Here is a 19,795-nt window from a genome sequence, read left to right as displayed (position 1 = left end):
AGCGCACAACACGCTGCAGTCTCTGTTTGTCCCTGATAGTGGCTCCAGCGTACCACACGGTGATGGAGGAGGTGAGGATGGACTCGATGTTTGCAGTGTAGAACTGCATCATCGTCCGTGTTGGCAGGTTGAATTTCTTCAGCTGCCTCAGGAAGTACATCCTCTGCTGGGCTTTCTTGATGACGGAGGTGATGGTGGGCTCCCACTTCAGGTCCTGGGTGATGGTGGTACCCAGGAAGCGGAATGAGTCCACAGAGGTGATGGGGGTGTCAGTCAGGATGATGGGGGGGGAGTGGGGCTGTGTGCTTCCTGAAGTCCACAATAATCTCCACTGTCTTCTGGGCATTCAGCACCAGGTTGTTGTGGCTGCACCAGGACACCAGACGTTCAACCTCCCTCCTGTAGGCAGACTCATCCCCGTCCGAGATGAGTCCAATAACGGTGGTGTCATCTGCAAACTTGATTAGCTTGACAGACTGGTGGGTGGAGGTGCAGCAGTTGGTGTACAGGGAGAAGAGCAGAGGAGAAAGAACACAGCCCTGAGGGGAGCCGGTGCTGATGGTCCGGGAGTCCGAGACATTCTTTCCCAGCCTCACATGCTGCTTCCTGTCCGTCAGGAAGTCAGTGATCCACCGGCAGATGGGGTCAGGCACATTCATCTGGGAAAGCTTGTCTCGGAGATGGTCTGGAAGGATGGTGTTGAAGGCAGAGCTGAAGTCCACAAACAGGATCCTGGCGTAGGTTCCTGGGAAGTCCAGATGCTGCAGGATGAAGTGTAGGGCCATGTTGATGGCGTCGTCTACAGACCTGTTGGCTCTATATGCAAACTGCAGGGGGTCCAGGAGGGGGGCCGTGAGGGTCCTGAGATGGGAGAGAACTAGGCGCTCAAAAGACTTCATGACCACAGATGTCAGAGCCACGGGTCTGTAGTCATTTAGTCCAGTGATCCTAGGTTTCTTGGGGACAGGGATTATGGTGGAGGACTTGAAGCAGGCAGGCACATGACATGCCTGCAGTGAGGAGTTGAAAATGCCAGAAAACACTGGGGCCAGCTCGTTTGCACAGTGTCTGAGGGTGGCAGGAGACACGCCGTCTGGGCCGGGAGCTTTCCGAGCATTCAGGTTCTTAAGCTGCTTCCTCACATCTGCTTCATGAATATGAAGAGTTGTGGTGGGAGGAGGTGGTGTGAAATCCTCTTTTGTGTGGGGTGAGGAGGGGGGTGTTGTAGGTGAACAGTTTGAAGGTGGTGATGGCTCTATGGAGGGGGGAGAGGTGGGGGAATTAGTGTCCAAAGTGACTCTATTGTTGGGGCCGTTGGAGGTGTGAAGGCTGCCTGATGGCTCGTCAAAACGGCAGTAGAAGTCGTTAAGGGTGTTGGCTAAGAGCAAGTCATCAGTGGAGTGGGGGGTTTTAGGCTTGTAGTTTGTAATATTCCTAAAACCTTTCCACACAGAGGCCGAGTCATTCTCTGAGATCTGCTGCTGCATCTTCTCAGAGTGCTGATGTTTAGCAATGTCCACTTCTTTAGTGAACCTGTACTTGGCCTCTCTGTAGCAGTCCCTGTCTCCGCTTCTGAACGCCTTTCTCTTTTCCAGCCACAGCTTTTTGAGTTTAGGAGTAAACCAGGGTTTGTCATTGTTATAACTCACCCTGGTGCGTGATGGCACAATGCTGTCCTCACAGAAGTGGATATAGGAGGTGACAGTGTCCGTAAACTCGTCCAAGCTGTTAGAAGCAGCCTTCAATGTGTCCCAGTCTGTGGTCTCCAAACATGTGCGAAGCTCCTCCACAGCCTCGTTGCTCCACAGTTTTTTAGTCCTCACGACAGGTTTGGAGAGCTTCAGCCTCTGTCTGTACGCGGGGATTAGGTGGATCATGACGTGGTCAGAAAGTCCGAGTGAAGCGCGGGGCACCGCGCGATAGGCCCCGCTGATCGTGCTGTAACAGTGGTCCAATGTCCTCTCCTCTCTGGTCGGGCATTTAATATACTGCTTATATTTCGGAAGCTCATGGCTCAGATTGGCTTTGTTAAAGTCCCCAAGAGCAATGATGAGAGTGTCCGGGAATGTCCGCTCCGTGTGGAGAATCTGCTCCGCGAGTGCGCACTGAGCTGCCTGCGCATCTGCGTCTGGCGGGATGTAAACAGCGGCCAGGATGAATGAAGCAAACTCCCGCGGAGAATAAAACGGTTTGCAGTGGATAAAAAGATATTCCAGAGAGGAAGAGCAGTGCTGAGCAATCACTGTCACATCTGTGCACCAGCCACTATTGATGTAGAAGCAGAGACCTCCACCTTTGGACTTACCGGAGAGAGCGGCCTGCCGGTCCGCGCGCAGCAGATGGAAGCCCTCCAGCTTGAGCGCGCAGTCTGGGATGTTCTCACTGAGCCACGACTCCGTAAAACATAAGACACAGGAGGAGGCAAAGTCTCTGTTCATGCTTCTCATCAGGGCCAGTTCGTCTATCTTATTCCCGAGTGAGCGTACATTGGAAAGGAAGAGCAGTTCGCAGTCCGCGTCTCCTCAAACGCACGAGTGCGCCGGCTCGCTTCCCTCTCTTTCGGTGTCTCCCTTTCCTGGTCAGAGTCAGCAGTAAATCTGCCGCAGATGCGACAAATATTGGAAATAAATCCACAGGCGTTGTAGTCCTGTAGTTAAGGAGCTCTTCTCTGGTGTACGAGTATCCAGAGGAGTGCCCAGACACAGAAGAAATGCACAAAAACAAAACAAAAGTAACGCACTGAAGCACCAGGGCGACCATACGCGGCGCCATCTTTGACTGGAAAAAAAAAAGGGGTGTTGATGTGTCAGACAGGTGTTGTTCAGTGATCTTGCCTGGAAAAAAAACATGTATTTCAGTTCAAGTCAACCCCATAATAATAATAATTGTTATTGTTATTGTTATTATTGTTATTATTATTGGAGGGTTTTTGGTTTTCTGAGAATGGGTTAGGGTCCTCCATCCTAATGTACAAAAGGCTTGAAATTCAAATTTCAAAATCGGAGGACACATCAAAAGGCTGAGTTCACAACAAATCTTCAGTCAGAGTATCTTTTATCATTCCTCTCAATTCAAACAAATTGTATTTATATGGTGCTAAATAACCACAGCAGTTGCCTCAGCGTAGGGCTGTGCGATATGACCACAATCTTATATCCCGATATAAGAATTCTATCGTCCCGATAACGAAATGAATCACAAAAATGTAACATTTTCTTTAAATTCTGTGACTCTCGGGCAGCTGGTCTTGTGTAAAGTGTTTCCAGCTGCGCGTCATGTAGCTGGAGTCAAGTGTTTTAAACGATGCATGAAACTATACATTTTTAGACATAAGTTGTAACAGCCGCCGTTTTCTTTGTGTATTTATTACACGGCGTGCTGCGGGGAAAAGCCTGTTCTAACTTTTGAGTCTAAGGTTTATTTTTTAGCACCTGGCGGCTCCTTTTTACTTCTCATCCGTAAATAATCTGCTCTTTCACGTGATTTAGTTTATTTTGAAAAGTCTCAACAGGCTCTTGAGCTTTATTGTGAAAGGTTTATGTGGAACATAAACACCCGGATACGCGATGGTGTTACCGTCGTTGTTGCTAACCGCAATGCATAAAAACAGGTGCTTGTCCGTCTGTAGTGTGGTTATATAAAATATAAGAGAAAGAGAGAACTTTAAGAAATTAATATAGCCACTACAGTGACCATCAAAACGATGAAAAAATATTGCCGTAAACAGTTTATTTTGCGACACCACGAAACAAACGATAGCGTAAAATGAAACATTGGACGTTTTTATATCGTCATCCGATATATATCGTTATATCGAACAGCCCTAGCTCAGCGTTCTCTATATTGTAAGGTAGAGACCATAAAAGGGTCTTCAGTTGCAGTACTGCTGTAATGTCTACTGTGTGTGAGTGAGAGAGGGTAGTTTTCACCAAATCTATCTATTCCTGATTGTTAATGTCCTCTTGAGCACTTCGCCCAGGCTGAGCTACCTGAGGCTTTGTGGTAGCTTATGTCACCATGTTCAGACTCATGCTCCTTCAAAAGTGCAACAAACTGTCTGGGGTTCAGTGCCATGGCTTTGATGAAGCTAACTGTTTTAGTTAGTTAATTAAAATGTTGCTGACATAACTTTAGCACCGACTTGCAGAACACCTCCCGCTTATAATGCAAAAATACCAGTTTCAGTTCCGGGTTCTTTTCAGCCATATTATTTTGCATCCGCTTAAAAAGTCTGACATTTTGTCCTATCAGATTTTGACAGCAATCACTTTTAACACCTGCTACTTTGTCCCATTTTTGTTGTTTTGTTCCCTGGATGTGTAAAGGTTGCTTAAACGTACTTGTTGCTTTTGCAGCTTTGCTAGCAAAGGTTTAGATATCTGTTCCAACTCTGCTTAAGTCAAGTTCTTGTATTTCATGGGGTAATCCGGTTGTTCTAGCTTTCTCAGCTTTCCAAACAAGCTGTACTAACTTAATCATGAGTCAGATTTTGTTGTTTGTTTTGTTTTCACCAAATTAAACCATTCAGGTGTGGAAAAACATCTTTATCACCTCCTAGGCAGTACCAAGCAGAATGATTGACAGCAGATAAGTGTTGAGTGATGTCTTAAGTTCTTACAGCACAGAAGAAAAATCTGCATACTTTAAATCTACTGCTGCTACAGTATTGTTTGAATAATACTCATAATTTTGGTATACAGCATGAACTTGGATGCGATCTGTCAAGTCAAGTTGGCTTTATTGTCACTGGCTACTTTGTCTTTGAGTGTCTGCTCTGGCGCATCAAATGAAGCACTTCTTGTTCACTGGTTAACTGGCCAATCCCGGACGTTTGTATCGGCCTGCTTAGACTTACTGCTCTATAACCACACAGCTGCATCGGCTGCTTGCAGCTGCATTTTCACTCTGAATGAAACCTGCAAGTGAAACGGCATCAACCAAATAGGCAACCAGTCCTTTCATTTGGTAGTAGTCTGTGTTCTAGTAATCTCACAGTCGACTAAAGCACATCCAGGGTGTGCTTAGATCGTGTATTAGATTCCTCTTCTTCCTTTTTTATGTGTTGTGTGTGTGTGTGTGTGGGGTTTTCTTTCAAAAAATTTTTTTTTTTTTTGTGTGTGAGTTGGGCTTGGTTATATATATTTAGGGTATATTTTGTCTCCGATGTAACTTTGATTTGGAAAATGCTTTGAAATATCAAGCTCTGCTTTATAACTTAACATCTTAATCTTTAAGTTCACTGTTCACTATTTTTCCACAAGAGATAACTGTTGGAATTGGTTTAAATACTAGTATTGGAGCAAAACATACGGGTGGGCACAATTTTGGTATTTTGAAGACAAAGCGCATCAAATGTCTGTCACAATTCTGTTTGAAACTTGGTGGCTTTCCATTCAAGTTAATGGTCTTTTTACTCTGCCAAAAATGAAACCTAAAGCCAGTAGTGGTTAAAAATGTCTGTTTAGCATTTGGGGGGGCATTCTAGGTTAAAAAGACAAAGGGTTTTGTGTATGTGCGGCAGTGTTTGAGATCACTACCTCTGCCACGCATCATGTGATCATTAAAACGTCAGCTGAACACTCAAATCGTCTAGGTCCTCAGAGAAACAAAGTAAGTTTCAGGGGACTTGCAGCCAACTGAAGCATTTCAAGTCAATCGCTCTGGTGTTGAACCATTGAGATAGAACTGGAGAAAGTTACATAATACCCAAGTTTAAAGGCATTTTAGCACTTTTAGTAATGCACCCTGCAGTTTAAAAAAGAATGTGGTTTTTTTTTTTTTATGTTTTGCTTTTTTTGTCAACTAATTTAAGAGTTTCTCATGTAGTTAAAAACTTAAGTCATTGCAGTTGGTTGATGACCTTTGCTACATGTTGTTACTGTTTACTGTCTCTATAGAGATCGACAGACCACGTGACTTTCGCGCGTTGCATTGTAGGTACGAGTGGCAGGAAAATCAAAACACTGCATCAAGCGCTAGCATTTCCAGCACTGGTAACCATTAATTCTGCGGTTTTAATCCATACTTGCATTTTATTTGCCCCAGAAACAGTTATGTACAAAACGAAGGAGAACACGGCAGGTCCGTACAAAGACTTGACAAAAAGGCAAAAAAAAAAGGCAAGAGGAAAAAAATCAAAGGAGTGAAACAGTTAGACCTAGAGCTGGGCGATATGGACCAAAATTCATATCTCGATATTTTTTAGCTGGATGGCGATATAAGATATATATCTCGATATTTTTTTTAATCCCATAAAGTAAGAACAAAAAGAGAGTTCTTGGTCAAAGGTACTTGTCCCAGATGTCACACATGTAACTTTTATTAAGATACAACTGTAGATGTACACGAAAAAATTGTCAAAAATAAATTGTCAGCATTTATTAAATAATAATGCTCCATTTTTTTTCTTTTCATACATAACAAAAAGCTAAAAATTGTAAACTAAATGTAAAATGTAAACTAAAAAGATGCAGATCTAAAATAACAAAGGCATCTTGCTCTTTAAAAAGTGCTTACACTGAATTAAAGTTTTCTAAAGTGCTTCTTTGTGTGTATTGCTGAACAATCATCTGGTACTTTGTGCAAAAAACCAAACATGTAAACAGATTGAATGAAATTAACAAAATTACATTCTTTGGTCAGTGGGTCTTTGTGCAAATCTCCAATGACAATAACAATATAGAAAGAACACAAACAAGCAAGGCCAACAACTGTACAGCTTACAGATTTTGTGCCAGGAAAACTAATCTGTCAACATTATCAGGCTTCAACGATGCCCTGTGGCAGGTTACAATGTTTCCACTGCAACTAAAAATCCTTTCAGAAGGGGAGCTGGTAGCTGGCGCACAAAGATATTTCTTGGCCAGGAGGCTCAGTGCTGGAAAGGCAACTTCATGTTCCTTCCACCATTTGAGAGGGTCAGCATCACTCTCTACACAAACTGACAACAGGTAGCTAGAAAATTCATTTTCGATTGCTTCCCTTTTTGTGAAACCAGTGTTGGTGGCTGTGCTGTGCTGGAAGAAGCTTGCCAGTGATCTCTTTTTTTTAGCTGTGTGTCCTACTGCTGCTTCTTCTTGGTCTGCAGACTCAGGCACGGCTGGATCAGTCAGCTCAGACAAACACGTACCCTGATAGCTGAGCAGAGACTCTGCCTCCAAGATGAGTTTATGTTTTAGTGCATTAATCTTCTCACTAGGGATGTATTTCGCCCTGAACCGTGGATCCACAAAAGAAGCCATGTCCAACAGGTCACTGGTGGATGGATCTGCATATTTATTGTTGAGGTAATCCACAATGCGGGTCTTGATGGATTTACACAGCTCACTATCCTCCTCTCCAGGTGCCAGGAGACTAGTGTTAAACAGGTGTAGCACAGGTCTGACATAGGACAGGGTCACATACTTCTCTCCTGAAAGTGCATCAGTGAAGTCCTGACAGGGTTTGAGAGCTTTCTGAACTGCTTCCAGGACCTCTATGTCCTGCCAAGTAGGGACTAGAGGTCTGGTTTTCATGTCGACAGAGAGGACTTTAGAAAGTGCTCTTTCCTGCTCCAGAACTCTCTCTATCATGAGAAGCCTTGATCCCCAGCGAGTTGTTGCCTCTGTGAGTAGCTGGTGACTTGGAAGACCCAGCTGTATTTGCACTTCAGCCAGCTCTCTTCTCTTCCTCCAGCTGTAGGAGAAGCTGCTGACGACTTTCTTACACAGAGAAATAGCCCGGGTAATGCGGGCATCATCCATAGCATGTCCTGTGACACACAAAATACAAACTTTTAAAATCACTTTAATTGTTATGTTAAGATGCAAATCACTCAAAGGCAAATTAACATCCATCTCAGTTGTATAGAATGTGATGCATAAGACTTAACAATATTTGCAAAATGTGTCGTGTATTGTATAACCTAGAAATGGTTCTAGTTAAACTATCTTGGTAAAATCACCAAATGATTAGAACATGTTTTTTTTTCGTTTTTTTTTTTTACACCTTTTAATCTCACTATGTATTTAAAAATGTATCCCTGTCTTGTCTCAGCTGTGGTCCTCATTTAGTGTCACAACTCAATCTAATACAAAGACAAATACACCCCAATACGTTTATTGGATTTAATAGGGATAGTTTATTTATTTGTTCAACTAACTTTCGATTTCTAAGTGATAGATGTATATGCTGGCTATGACTTATAAAAATATTTGTCTTGTGGTCCATAGGCATGTTTAGCTCTACAAGAGACTCTATACACTTTTCATTTATTAGCGTTTTTTTTTTCCAAATCAAAAAATTCAGTATTGCACTTACCAATGGCCAGATGAAGCCTGTGACCAAAACACTGGATCCTCGACCACTTGTTCAGTTGAACCGCCTTGACAATATTAGCCCCGTTGTCAGTTGTTATAGCAACCAGTCCCGTCGGGTTGAGCTTCCAGGTTTTGAGCACATCCTGCAGGGCTTCAGCTATATGCTCTCCGGTGTGGTCTTGAGGAAAGTAGCTGGTCTGGAGACAGGCAGTTTTCAGTTCCCAGTCTTCCATGAAATGTATAGTCACACTCATATATGGCTCGCATGTCCTGCTGGACCACATGTCGGTTGTCAGTGCGAAGTGAGACACTTTGGTGAGCTGGGCAGCGAGACTCTGTCTAACATCAGTATACATTTTTGGCAGTGCTTCTCTGGTGAAGTATTTCCGGCTCGGTAACTGGTATCTTCGGTCAAGAGTTTTTAGCAGCTGTATAAAGCCCTCTTGTTCCACAGTTGAGATGGGGACCATGTCTTTAGCAATATGATAGGCCACTGCTTTAGTAATTTCCCCCCACTTCTCACTTTTTGTATCATATGGCACAGCACGAGTATATGAGTGTTGTAAGGTGGTCTGTTTCACGGCAGGAACCTCGGAAGACTTTGCGGTCTGGGCTACAGCACGCAATTTCACACACTCTTCATACTGCACTTTATGGCGCAGTTGTAAATGGTGGTAAAGATTAGTGGTGCTCGAACCTTTCGTTGCGACGCTTTTTCGACATTCTCTACAGAATACATTATTCTGCTGCTCATCTGACACTTTGAACCCGAACCATCTCCAAATAATTGAGCCATTGGTTTTCTTTTTTCCGACGAGCTCCTCTTCGCTAGCTCCTGTGTCCATCTTGTTGCCAACTGGAGGTTTAGCGATGGGGGAGGGGGTTTGTGTTCAGTGAGGGTGAGAGGCGGGGCAAACAAACCCAGACGAGAGAGAGAGGCAAAATAGCGGCTCCACAAGTGTAATTATAACGCAACATAGACTATATCGATATAAACGATATTGTCACAGCTTATGTCTTGTATAAAAATATATCGATATTTTTAAAAAAATCGATATATCGCCCAGCACTAGTTAGACCCATACGAGCATACAGAGTGGACTAAAGACGTGAATCACCAATGAAAGGCTCAGAAAATGAGACTAAGAACCCACGCTGAAAATTTAAAAAAGTCTTTGCAGATGTTTAAAATTTAGCAAAAACAGAAATACTGTATTTTCCATTGCCAGTGTTTTTTGCACCTATAAGTGTTATTAGTAACCTTTTAGAAAGTGTTGTTAGCATGCAACAGTTTGCATATCAAAGTACAGATAAGCTTAAGCAAAACTAGCTGATGTTAAAGACATGGTCCCCATCTCAACTGTGGAACAAGAGGGCTTTATACAGCTGCTAAAAGCTCTTGACCGAAAGGCCTGAGCATTTCAAAGGTTACTGTGTCTGATGTGGGCCTGTCTGATCATTACTGTGTTTTCTTTGAAAGTAAAATCTCAGCCCACACAAATATATCAACAACAGTGATCACAAAACGGTGTATAACTGAACACAGTAGTGCAATTTTTAACCAGGTCTTCCCATTAACACCTGACCTGCCCAGAGGGTCAGTCAATGAGCTCGTCAATAGCTTCAATGCTAACATGTTAAATGTAATGGACACTATTGCTCCCATTAAGGTGAAGGTTATCTCTGGAAGGAAAAAGTCTCCATGGAGAAACTCCACACTGGTGAAAAAAGAAAAAAGAGAGTGTAGGAAAGCTGAGCGCAGATGGAGAAAAACAAACCTCCAGGTTCATTATGACATTTATAAAGAGAAACTTCACAATTATAATTTACAACTGAGGAATGCAAGGAGGTCCTACTTCTCTGACATCATCACTAAAAACAGCCATAATGCTCGGGTCTTATTTTCTACAGTTGACAGGCTAACAAACCCTCCTGTGTCAGTGGCAGCTGAACTTCATTCGACCATGGCCTGCAATGACTTTGCCAAATTCTTCACTGAAAAAATCCAAAAAATTAGACAAGCAATTGGTACATCAACAGCAGATCCAGGATATGTACTGTGTCCACCAAAAAACTGTTTAAACACCATGAAACAGTTTCAACCTATTAACAGCAAAGACCTGGAGGACATCTTAGGTAAACTGAACTCCTCCTCCTGCTGTTTAGATGTCCTGCCAACAAGTTTTTTCAAAAAGGTCTCAAAGACTTTAGAGTCAGACCTGTTACAGATCGTCAACTTTTCTTTATTATCAGGTGTGTTTCCAGAATCACTAAAAACTGCTGTAATCAAACCTATACTGAAAAAGGACAATCTTGACAAGACACAAATGAACAACTACAGGCCGATCTCAAATCTCCCGTTTTTAAGTAAGATCATTGAAAAAGCAGTTTCTCAACAGCTCAGTTACTTCTTAAAACAGAATAATTGCTACGATGCCTTCCAGTCAGGTTTTAGACAGAACCACAGCACTGAAACCGCTCTGACCAAAGTGTTTAATGACATATGTCTGAATACAGACAGTGGAAAAATGTCAGTCCTAGTTTTACTGGATCTCAGTGCAGCATTTGATACAGTTGACCACAACATATTACTCAAACGACTGGAGAACTGGACAGGTCTTTCAGGAACTGTACTAAACTGGTTCAAAACATACGTAGAAAACAGGAAATACTTTGTATCAATAGGTAACTTCACATCTGAGCAGACAAGTATCACATGTGGAGTTCCCCAAGGTTCCATCTTGGGACCCCTTCTGTTTAACATCTACATGCTCCCACTGGCACAGATTATAAACAACAACAAAATAAACTATCACAGCTATGCAGATGACACACAAATATATATCACAATGTCACCAGGAGACCGAGGCCCTGTACAGGCTCTTGGTAAATGCATTGAGGAAATCAATGACTGGTTGTGCCACAATTTTCTCCAGCTAAACAAAAACAAAACTGAGGTAATAGTCTTTGGCGCCAAAGAAAAACGATTACAGGTCACCAGAGAACTTCAATCTATACATCTAAAAACCACAAACCAGGCGAGAAATTTGGGTGTAGTGATGGATGCAGACCTAAACTTAGAAAAACACATTAAGACAATAACAAAGTCAGCTTACTATCACCTCAAGAATATATCAAGGATAAAAGATCTGATGTCTCAACAGGACCTGGAAAAACTAGTCCATGCATTCATCTTTAGTAGGCTTGATTACTGTAACAGCATCTTTACAGGTCTACCTAAAAAATCAGTCAGACAACTACAGCTCATTCAGAACTCTGCTGCTCGAGTCCTCACTAAGACCAAAAAAGTGGACCACATCAGTCCAGCTCTGAGGTCCTTACACTGGCTGCCTGTCCGTCAGAGGATAGACTTTAAAGTTCTGATGCTGGCCTATAAAGCTCTGAATGGTTTAGGACCAAAATACATCAGTGACCTCCTGACCCAGTATGAACCATCCAGATCCCTCAGGTCATCTGGATCCGGTCTTTTATCAGTTCCCAGAGTCAGAACCAGACACGGAGAAGCTGCATTCAGCTTTTATGCTCCTTATATCTGGAACAAACTCCCAGAAAGCCTCAGATCAGCTGAAACACTCAGTTTATTTAAATCCAGGTTGAAGACTCACCTGTTCTCAGCTGCATTTGAATAAAGCACCAAATCCACACTTTAAGCTTAAATTTCAAAACTTACATTTAACTACTGATTTTATCTACTGTTTTGATTTTATATACTGTTTTGTTTGTTTGTTTGTTTGTTTGTTTGTTAATTAGTTAGTTAGTTTATTTGCTTGTTTTAATCAATTTTAAATCATGCTTTTTATTTGTTCTTGTTTCTAATGTCTCTGTAAAGCACTTTGAATCACCTTGTTGTTGAATTGTGCTATACAAATAAACTTGCCTTGCCTTGCCTTGCCTTAAGGTGAGGTTGATAAACACAGTTGGCAATTTGGTAGGACTTGTTTCAGTGAAACATGGTCTCATGTGTTTAACCTAGATGAGTAACTACCATGTAGCAAGCAGTGGCAAGTCAGAGCTGTAGAGCTGACTATTAAAGAAAGAAAATGGGCTGGTGTTTCAGCATGCAGCAGTCATTATTCCAGTAGCCTTGTTAGACCACAGTTTGCAGTACCAAAACACATAAAATTGCTCTCAAGCTGATGGTAAATCACACACTTCTGGAATGTGGGTATAAATTTAGTCACTTGGAAGCAAATGGTTACAGAGGCTGACAGCCTTTAGCTGTGTTCTTTAAGGTTTTAATTACTAGGTGCCGATAAAAGCGACATAATTTGTGTTACTTCCACTGTATACCTACAAAAGAAGCCCAAACAGTATTTTGAATTATCGTGATAATTATTTTGAATTTTAAATCCTATTCTTCTATTTTATCTACCTAACAAAGAAAGAAGGACAAAAGACAAATTGTAGACGAGAATTGGAGATGAATAATAACTAATTAAAAAATGGAGAGTCACAGGACAGCCAGTAGCCTAGGCTTTGCAGTGTCATTGGGGGAGAATTCAGAGTTACCTGAACCAGTGCTAACTACATGCTTTATGGAAAGGGGAAGTTTTAAGCCTAATGTCTTCATGCTTGCTCAATCATCCAGGTAAGGATATATTTAAAAAAAAAAAGTTGAATCTGTTCATCTGGATGTAGTGTTTTCAGTGGAGAAGCATTTCGTCTCTCATCCAACTAACTTCTTCATTCTAGTAACTTGACTGAAGACAAAGTGACTCCCACTGAAAGAAGTGCTCTCTTGGGGTGATATGATACTATGAGGACTTTAAGATAAGATGGGACCTGATTATTCAAGACCTTGGATGAGTTAAGGATTTCTTGATTCTATTATGGATTTAACAGGGAGCCAATAAAGAGACGTCTGTATCGGAGAAATATTATCGCTTGATGGTCCCTCTCAGTACTCTTACTGCTGGCCAAGGTAATACCATCCAGAATAAGAATCGGACACAAACATTTTTGGCCAAGAATAATGACTTAAGTTTTTTGTGAATTTAAAAAAATAACTTGCATTAAAAATTTATAAGTCATCCAGGTTTTTATGTTTTAACAACATACTGGGAGTTTAACTAATTGGTGTGTGTCGTCTGGGTTCATGGATAGATAAAGCTGCAAGTCGTCTGCATAGTAATAAAATATATGCCATGCCTTCTGATAACACTGCCAAAGGGAAGTGTTACGTTGATCCCGGTGAAGACCAGTGTGGAATTTAATTTGCCTTATGTATTTTAAAAAAGGAGAAAAAAAAAAAGGACTTATTTGAGATCATTAGATCAATATCATTCAAAACGGTGAAGTATCTTTAAATACCTACAGCACAGAGCGGAGTCCACTCTGAGGCTATGAAATCATTTAAGCTTCACTATGGTGAGATCTACTGCCAGCTTGAAGGCCTGTGGTACGCACTGGATTAATATAAAGAGGTTGAGCATATGTAAGCTTGAAGCATTAATAGTACGACGTCTTTGAGCAGTCTCAAAGGAATGGGGTCTAAAAGGCACGTCAATTGTTTGGAGGAAGTAATTGCTGAAGTAACTACTGAAGTTAACTCAAAGAGAAACCTACAGTTGTTATATTTATTTCAGTGATGAATAAGTAAGACTTTTGCAGTGTAGTAGCAGTTCAGGGTTGAAATGGCACATTAGCATGAGAGAGCAGATGTTTCTCTGCTAGACAAATGTACTGCGCTGTTGAGAGCTGTTGCATGAAGAAAGAATGATTTCCTGTCTTAGTGGCAGCAGGAAGTGAAACCACTTTCTTTAACACTTCAAGCACTCACTCTTCATTAAACAAGTGTTCAATTCAATTTTATTTATATAAAATTATATCAAATCATGTTTTTAATCTTGTATCATAATTTTTGGTTGAAATGATTAAATTACACCACCTCAGCTGATAAACACATTTAAAGTTCTCAGTTTAAGGAGCCAGGTGGAAACTATTACATGGCATGACCCATATACACCATTTGGTCTCATTGCTATAGAATAGCAGTGTCTAGTTCTTTTCAGAAAACACAATGTACAAGTATAGCAGTATTTCTACAAACTGGGTGTGTTCACAGAAATATGTTGTTTCTGACTTTTTGCTATGTAGTGCTGCAGATAAATTGTTTGGCCATTTCATGTCTTGAAATATTGTAAACCTTTATTTATTCATATTAGTTTTTTGTTTTTTGTTTTTTTTGTCTGTCTTTATGCCCTGGTTTCCAAAGTGCATAACGAGGCTTGATCTGAAGAGGTATAAAGGTGGTAAGGTGGCTCTGAAGGTTGATATTGTCTAATAACGAGCCAGCTCTCAATATTTGCTGTTCCAGCTGTATAGTGATGTTTGATTACACTGCTGCTGTCAGTAAACTGACTTCTCCCTCAAGCATTAATCTGCCTATTAAAAGTCTCCAGCCCATGTGTTCGCAGCTGCAGCAGTACATACTGATGTTAACATTTTATGTTCAGGCGCCTCTTATCAAAACATCTCACTGTGAGCTCAGCTGCAGGAGTCCGAAGGTCACAGCATCCAGGCCCAGGAGATAGCACAATGGTAGATGACTTCCCATGCATGGACAGTACAGAATCTAAAAAATGTACAGATGATAAAGATGATGCAGCATTTGCAGTTCTTGTAGTCAGTTTGCCCCAGTTTGAGACTGGGGAAAAAAAACGGTGTGAGAACCAGCAAGATGAATTGTAAAGTGCCCAGGGTTGTTCTCACTCCTCAAAATCAGGCAAATGCTGCAAAACTGATCAGACGGCATATGATCAGTTTTGCAAATGATGAATGAAGTCAAAATTATTTAACAAACCAAATTTGGCATTGTCCAAACTAACTGACCTAATTGTATTTACACAGACTTAGATTATTAATTCAGTGGTACTAGAAGTTCCCAAATTTCTTTAAACTCTTTTGCTGTCAGTGATAATGTTTATATGTAGCATCAACCTCTCACAATAAAATGGAGATGTCGAGATGTTGAAGATCTAAAATGTATGGTATAAATATTTATTTTAAAGCCTGACATTGCTTTATCATTAAATTACATGATAGCTAAATCTTCAATCTTTTAATGGTGCCAGTAATAAGTTTTACGGACCATTTATAGGGATTTAATGTAATTGTAATGGAAACACAGAGACAAGGGCATAATTTTAATTTTGGCAGTATTGTGCAGAGAAAAGAGAGCTCTACATGTTTGATGGGCAAGTTAACGTATATTTTCTGGTCAAAAACGATGTGGAGTAGGACTTGAGGCATTGATCTGTCTGTATCGGTTATAATTCTTGAATCATTGTTTTCTGCAATTTGTTTTGATCAAATGTGGTAATTTTTTCTCCTGACAGAATTCAAGTCATGGCTTATGAGGCACAATGTTCCACGGTCGGCCGGCCATTGGTGTTTGCTAATGAAGAGCGGAGGGCTGTTCATTCCTGGTCCCGGATCTCATCAGCAGGACATAATGTCCTCCTAGATGCTTTGAAGATTCTCAGCCCAATGTCCCGTGACCTTTCAAGCACTGAGGAGCTTGTCACCTTCCTGCAGGAGCTAAGTGAGGAGGGTCACAAGCCCACCGTGCTTCGCAGCAAGGATGTGTATGACTACCGGTCGTGCACAAGCCAACCCCTGACTGAGGACATGCTGAGACCACCAAACAGGAATGTCAAACCCACAGCTAAGAGGCGGAGGAGAAGGCCTCTGACCAAGAAGAGGGAAGTTCACCCATCCTGGAACACCTCTGAGAGGAGCAACCCCAGGATTCAAGGCATTCGCCCTCCAGAACCATTGGTGGACCATCGCATTATCGTTTGTAGCAGGACACCCAGTCGGATTGTGGCAAATTCAAATGTGGACATGCAGCCGTGCCTCAGACTGACCAGTATTGAAGGTCTATCTGGCTTCCACACAGCCAGACTCCAAATCCACACTACTCCACACTCATCCTCTGAGGTGGCCTCTAGTGGCTTTTTACAGCAACAGTACCCGCCAGCGATTTCAGGAATACCTTCTCAGCCTTCTCAGAACGGTGGCGGGGCACCCACCAAAGCTGTGGCCTTGTTCAGCCAGAAGACTCTGTCCTGCCCTATCCGACTAGATGGTGCTCTAATTGGAGACTCTGCACCGGTTTTGTATGCTAATGGTCGGGCATTCCCACAGACTGACACAGAGCTGACCAGCAACGGCTGGAGGAGCAATGGTCTCCATAGAGACGTTCATGGCCCCAAGGATCTGAACAACCCAACCCGGCAGAGAAATAGTTGGAAGGACAAGAAAAGTTTTAGAGGGAAAGTGATAAAGGTAGATGACTCTCGGTCTGTGGAAGAGGCCTGCAGAAAAGCGCAGAAGATACTACAGGTCAACCTTTCCCCAGTGATTCAGATCCAACCTCTCAACCATGTGCTGAGAGGCTTCAGATACCAGAACAAGTGACAATTCCTGTTTCTTTTAGCAGATTTTAGTGTTTTACAGTAGCCTCCACCGGGAGGTATCCGGTGTTGAAGATTGACAAGATGTTGATCTGTTTGTGGAACTGCTGGTTCCTGATGGAGACATCTGGGATTTAAAGGCATTTGAAGTTAGGTGGTATTTTCCTAGCAGGCTGGGAAATGACTATTGGCCAAATGCTGGTACATTTTCACTGTTGATGTTTGTTTATGCTACGCAACACTTCAAGCAAACATCCTTCTTTGCTTTGAGTTGTTTGGGACATAAGTGAGCTTGTACCAGAATCAGCACCTTTAACGGTGTAGAGTATTTAAACTCATTTGAAGTAGAGCGCCATTTTTTTTTTTTTTTTTTTTTTTTTAATTTAAATATAAAGGTTGTTTCGTCTTTCTTTTTTGTTTCCAACTTGCTATGTCACTCTGCAACACCACTGGAAAGAAGGAAAAAAGTGAAGCTAGTGCTGAGATAACCACCGCTGTTTAATTTCTATAAATAAACTAAATTAAAGGAGGGGAATTGTGTCTTCCTTCTGTGAAGTTTTTGTTTCTGCTGGAAATCAGGACGGTGTTCTGTGCATGAGTACAGCATTGAACCAAACATTTAAAACTAGAGACCATCACAAAGTGTTCCTTAGGTTTAGAGAATCAGTAAACAAAAATAAAATGACCATTAAATAATCTTTGTCTTAAAATGACAAAATATGAATTGGTTGAAGAAAATGAGTATGGAAGAGTTCTCAGGTCTTGTTATCAGTCTTTTTGAAGGTACCGGTTATGGTGATATCCAGCTTCAAAGTTTATTCTAACTTTGCATGGTTCACAGTTCAAAATAATAAAAATAATTGAGTTATTTATTACACTGAGCATTTGTGCACTATCTGAAACCATCCAGTTTACCTAGATGGTTTGTAAGCCATCTTTCTTCTGATTGGCTGCCCTTCACATAGTTGGCAAAACTATTACCCACTTACATCTAACTTACTGTGATAAAGCCAGCCAAAGCTGGGTTGGAGATGGCCTTATAAGGACATCCTCTCTCACTTACATCACACAAAGCCAAGAGTGGAGTCATCTTGGTGCACTGGGATTAAAGGGATATTTTTTTATTTTTATTTTTTAAATGTTTGGTTAAATTGATCATGTAATGGTGTAAACCTATTATAGCAAATGAGAAAAAGCATAATAATTCCACACAGATTTCTGATAGTAAAAAAATTCAAGCTTAAATCTCAATATTTTCTCATGTTTTCTAAATTTAAAACCCAGGTTATACAACTTGATTTATAATTTTTAATTAATAATTTCATTTCCTCTACTTAGTGCGTGGCTCTGGTTTATACCCATGAGTTAAAACTATTTCACATGAGGGGGAAAAAAAAGAAAAAATATCCAATGTATGTACTCAGGATCAGCTGCTGCTCCAGTTTCCTGTTTTCCAGTACCTAACAGGCAGAAAACAGAGAGGAGTCCTGATGGAACACATTTGTTTGACTGAGTTGGAGACATTTGTGGTGGAATGTGTTTACTTGAGTGGCAGGGCAGTTTGTTTCCTGTCCAGTGTTACAGCAAGTTTGATCTACTACCAGAACTCATGTTCCGTATTTTGTTGAGCTGAATTTGCCCAATTGGTTTTTTTTTTTTTTTTTTTTTAAACTTCCCAGCTTTGATTTGAGTGATGTCGCCCACCTTCTGACTAAACAAAATGCACTTTGACAGTGTGCCAGTGCTTTACTGTCACCTGTTCCTGACATGGAAGTCTTTAATGGTCTTTTCCGCTGCTTCATTTAGAAGATATCTGAAAATCTGATTTCTTTTAACTCCACACTGGTTTCCTCTACAGGTGCTAATCTTCCAAAGGTGGTGCTGAACAAAAAGATTAGCGCAACATAGTTTCTCGTCTTCTTAGTCAACTTGATGCATTTAAGAGCAGGAACTTCCTGTTGAGGGACTGATAGTTCGTCTGCCGGTTGGGATGAGCACGCCAAACCGCCTTTTGTGCTTTCCAAAGGGTTTCTACTGTGAGCAAGTAAGGAATCTGTTTTCATGTTAGTTGTGACAAACATCTGTATTTCCCTCCAGAAATCCACATTCCACTAGACAAATATTGTTGCGTGCCAACTTAAAAAAAAAAAAAAAAAAAAATCAGTTTGATATACATAAAAGATCTTAAAGTCAGTCTCCATAGATTTTCTGAAGCTTTTAGTGAACGCAAGACCATTAAATGAAGCTCTAAATCCAGAAAATGTAACTTAAATTCCACTGTCTGCCTGTACAATCCCAAGAAAATAGACAAATTTAATCTCCAGCCCAGTAAATAATACCTGTCTTTGGATTTCCAAAACACTGATGTTCAAATGCTGTTTTCTTATGTGGGATCTGTAGCAGAAAGAGCACATTAAATTTGATGATTGATCTAGCAATATGTAATTTAGGTTACAAAGTAAGATTGAGGAATTGGAAACATCCCCACGTTGTTTGAACTGAGACCACATCTGCTGTCTGGCGTCTGTCTTTGCAGATTACCCACATCTGTCCTGGTGAACTTTTTGTTCTGGGAGTCTGGTTTGTTGTACCCCCTCGCAATTGGTCTGTCTTGCTCATGCCCTTTTCTAGATCTGCTTTCTGTTAGTCTTGTTTGTGCAACACTTGTATAATATTGTATTTCCTACATGAACTTTGAAAAATGTTTTTGTTCAATAAAACTGATCTGAAATGTATCTGTACAGTCTTTTATCCACCTGTAGGTCCACTAACGCAGGTGCCCTATGATCAGACATTTCCTGTATATTTATCTAGTAACCCTAACTCAAATCCTGTGGTGTTAAAACATCTTGCTGTGAGGGGGGGGGAAAAAAATCAAAACCTCTAATGGTTGAGCCACAACATTTAATTAACGATATCCATGTGTTTCTATGAATTTTTCCATTTTTCTGCTGCTTATGTGGGGTCAAGTTGTGGGTGCAGCGGTCTTAAGCAGACAAGCTCAGACATCGCTCTCCTCAGCCATCACCTCAAGGATATTGAGGCCTTCCCAGCTGAGGG

At 41.2% G+C, this 19,795-nt stretch overlaps 2 protein-coding genes across 2 annotated transcripts in view; one reads left to right on the top strand and one right to left on the bottom strand.

Moving 5' to 3' along the window:
• Positions 1–19,470, top strand: part of ccdc71 (coiled-coil domain containing 71) — a 28,644-nt gene extending 9,174 nt beyond the window's left edge. The window contains exon 2 of the mRNA XM_082534998.1: positions 15,656–19,470. Coding sequence (XP_082391124.1) covers positions 15,666–16,739 — 1,074 coding nt within the window. The 5' untranslated portion in view covers positions 15,656–15,665 and the 3' untranslated portion in view covers positions 16,740–19,470. The remainder of the gene's footprint in view (positions 1–15,655) is intronic.
• LOC309706104 (E3 SUMO-protein ligase ZBED1-like) lies at positions 6,206–8,640 on the bottom strand. Its single transcript, XM_082532340.1, has 2 exons — positions 8,299–8,640; positions 6,206–7,750 (listed from the first exon to the last, which is right to left on the bottom strand). The coding sequence occupies exons 1-2, from the start codon at positions 8,579–8,581 to the stop codon at positions 6,720–6,722; spliced, it is 1,314 nt and encodes a 437-aa protein (XP_082388466.1). The 5' UTR covers positions 8,582–8,640; the 3' UTR covers positions 6,206–6,719.
• Positions 19,471–19,795: the final 325 nt, after the last annotated feature.

Source organism: Aulonocara stuartgranti (genome assembly GCF_965226115.1).
Source record: "Aulonocara stuartgranti genome assembly, chromosome: 5".
NCBI lineage: Eukaryota > Metazoa > Chordata > Actinopteri > Cichliformes > Cichlidae > Aulonocara > Aulonocara stuartgranti.
This window is presented reverse-complemented; position numbering and strand designations above follow the sequence as displayed.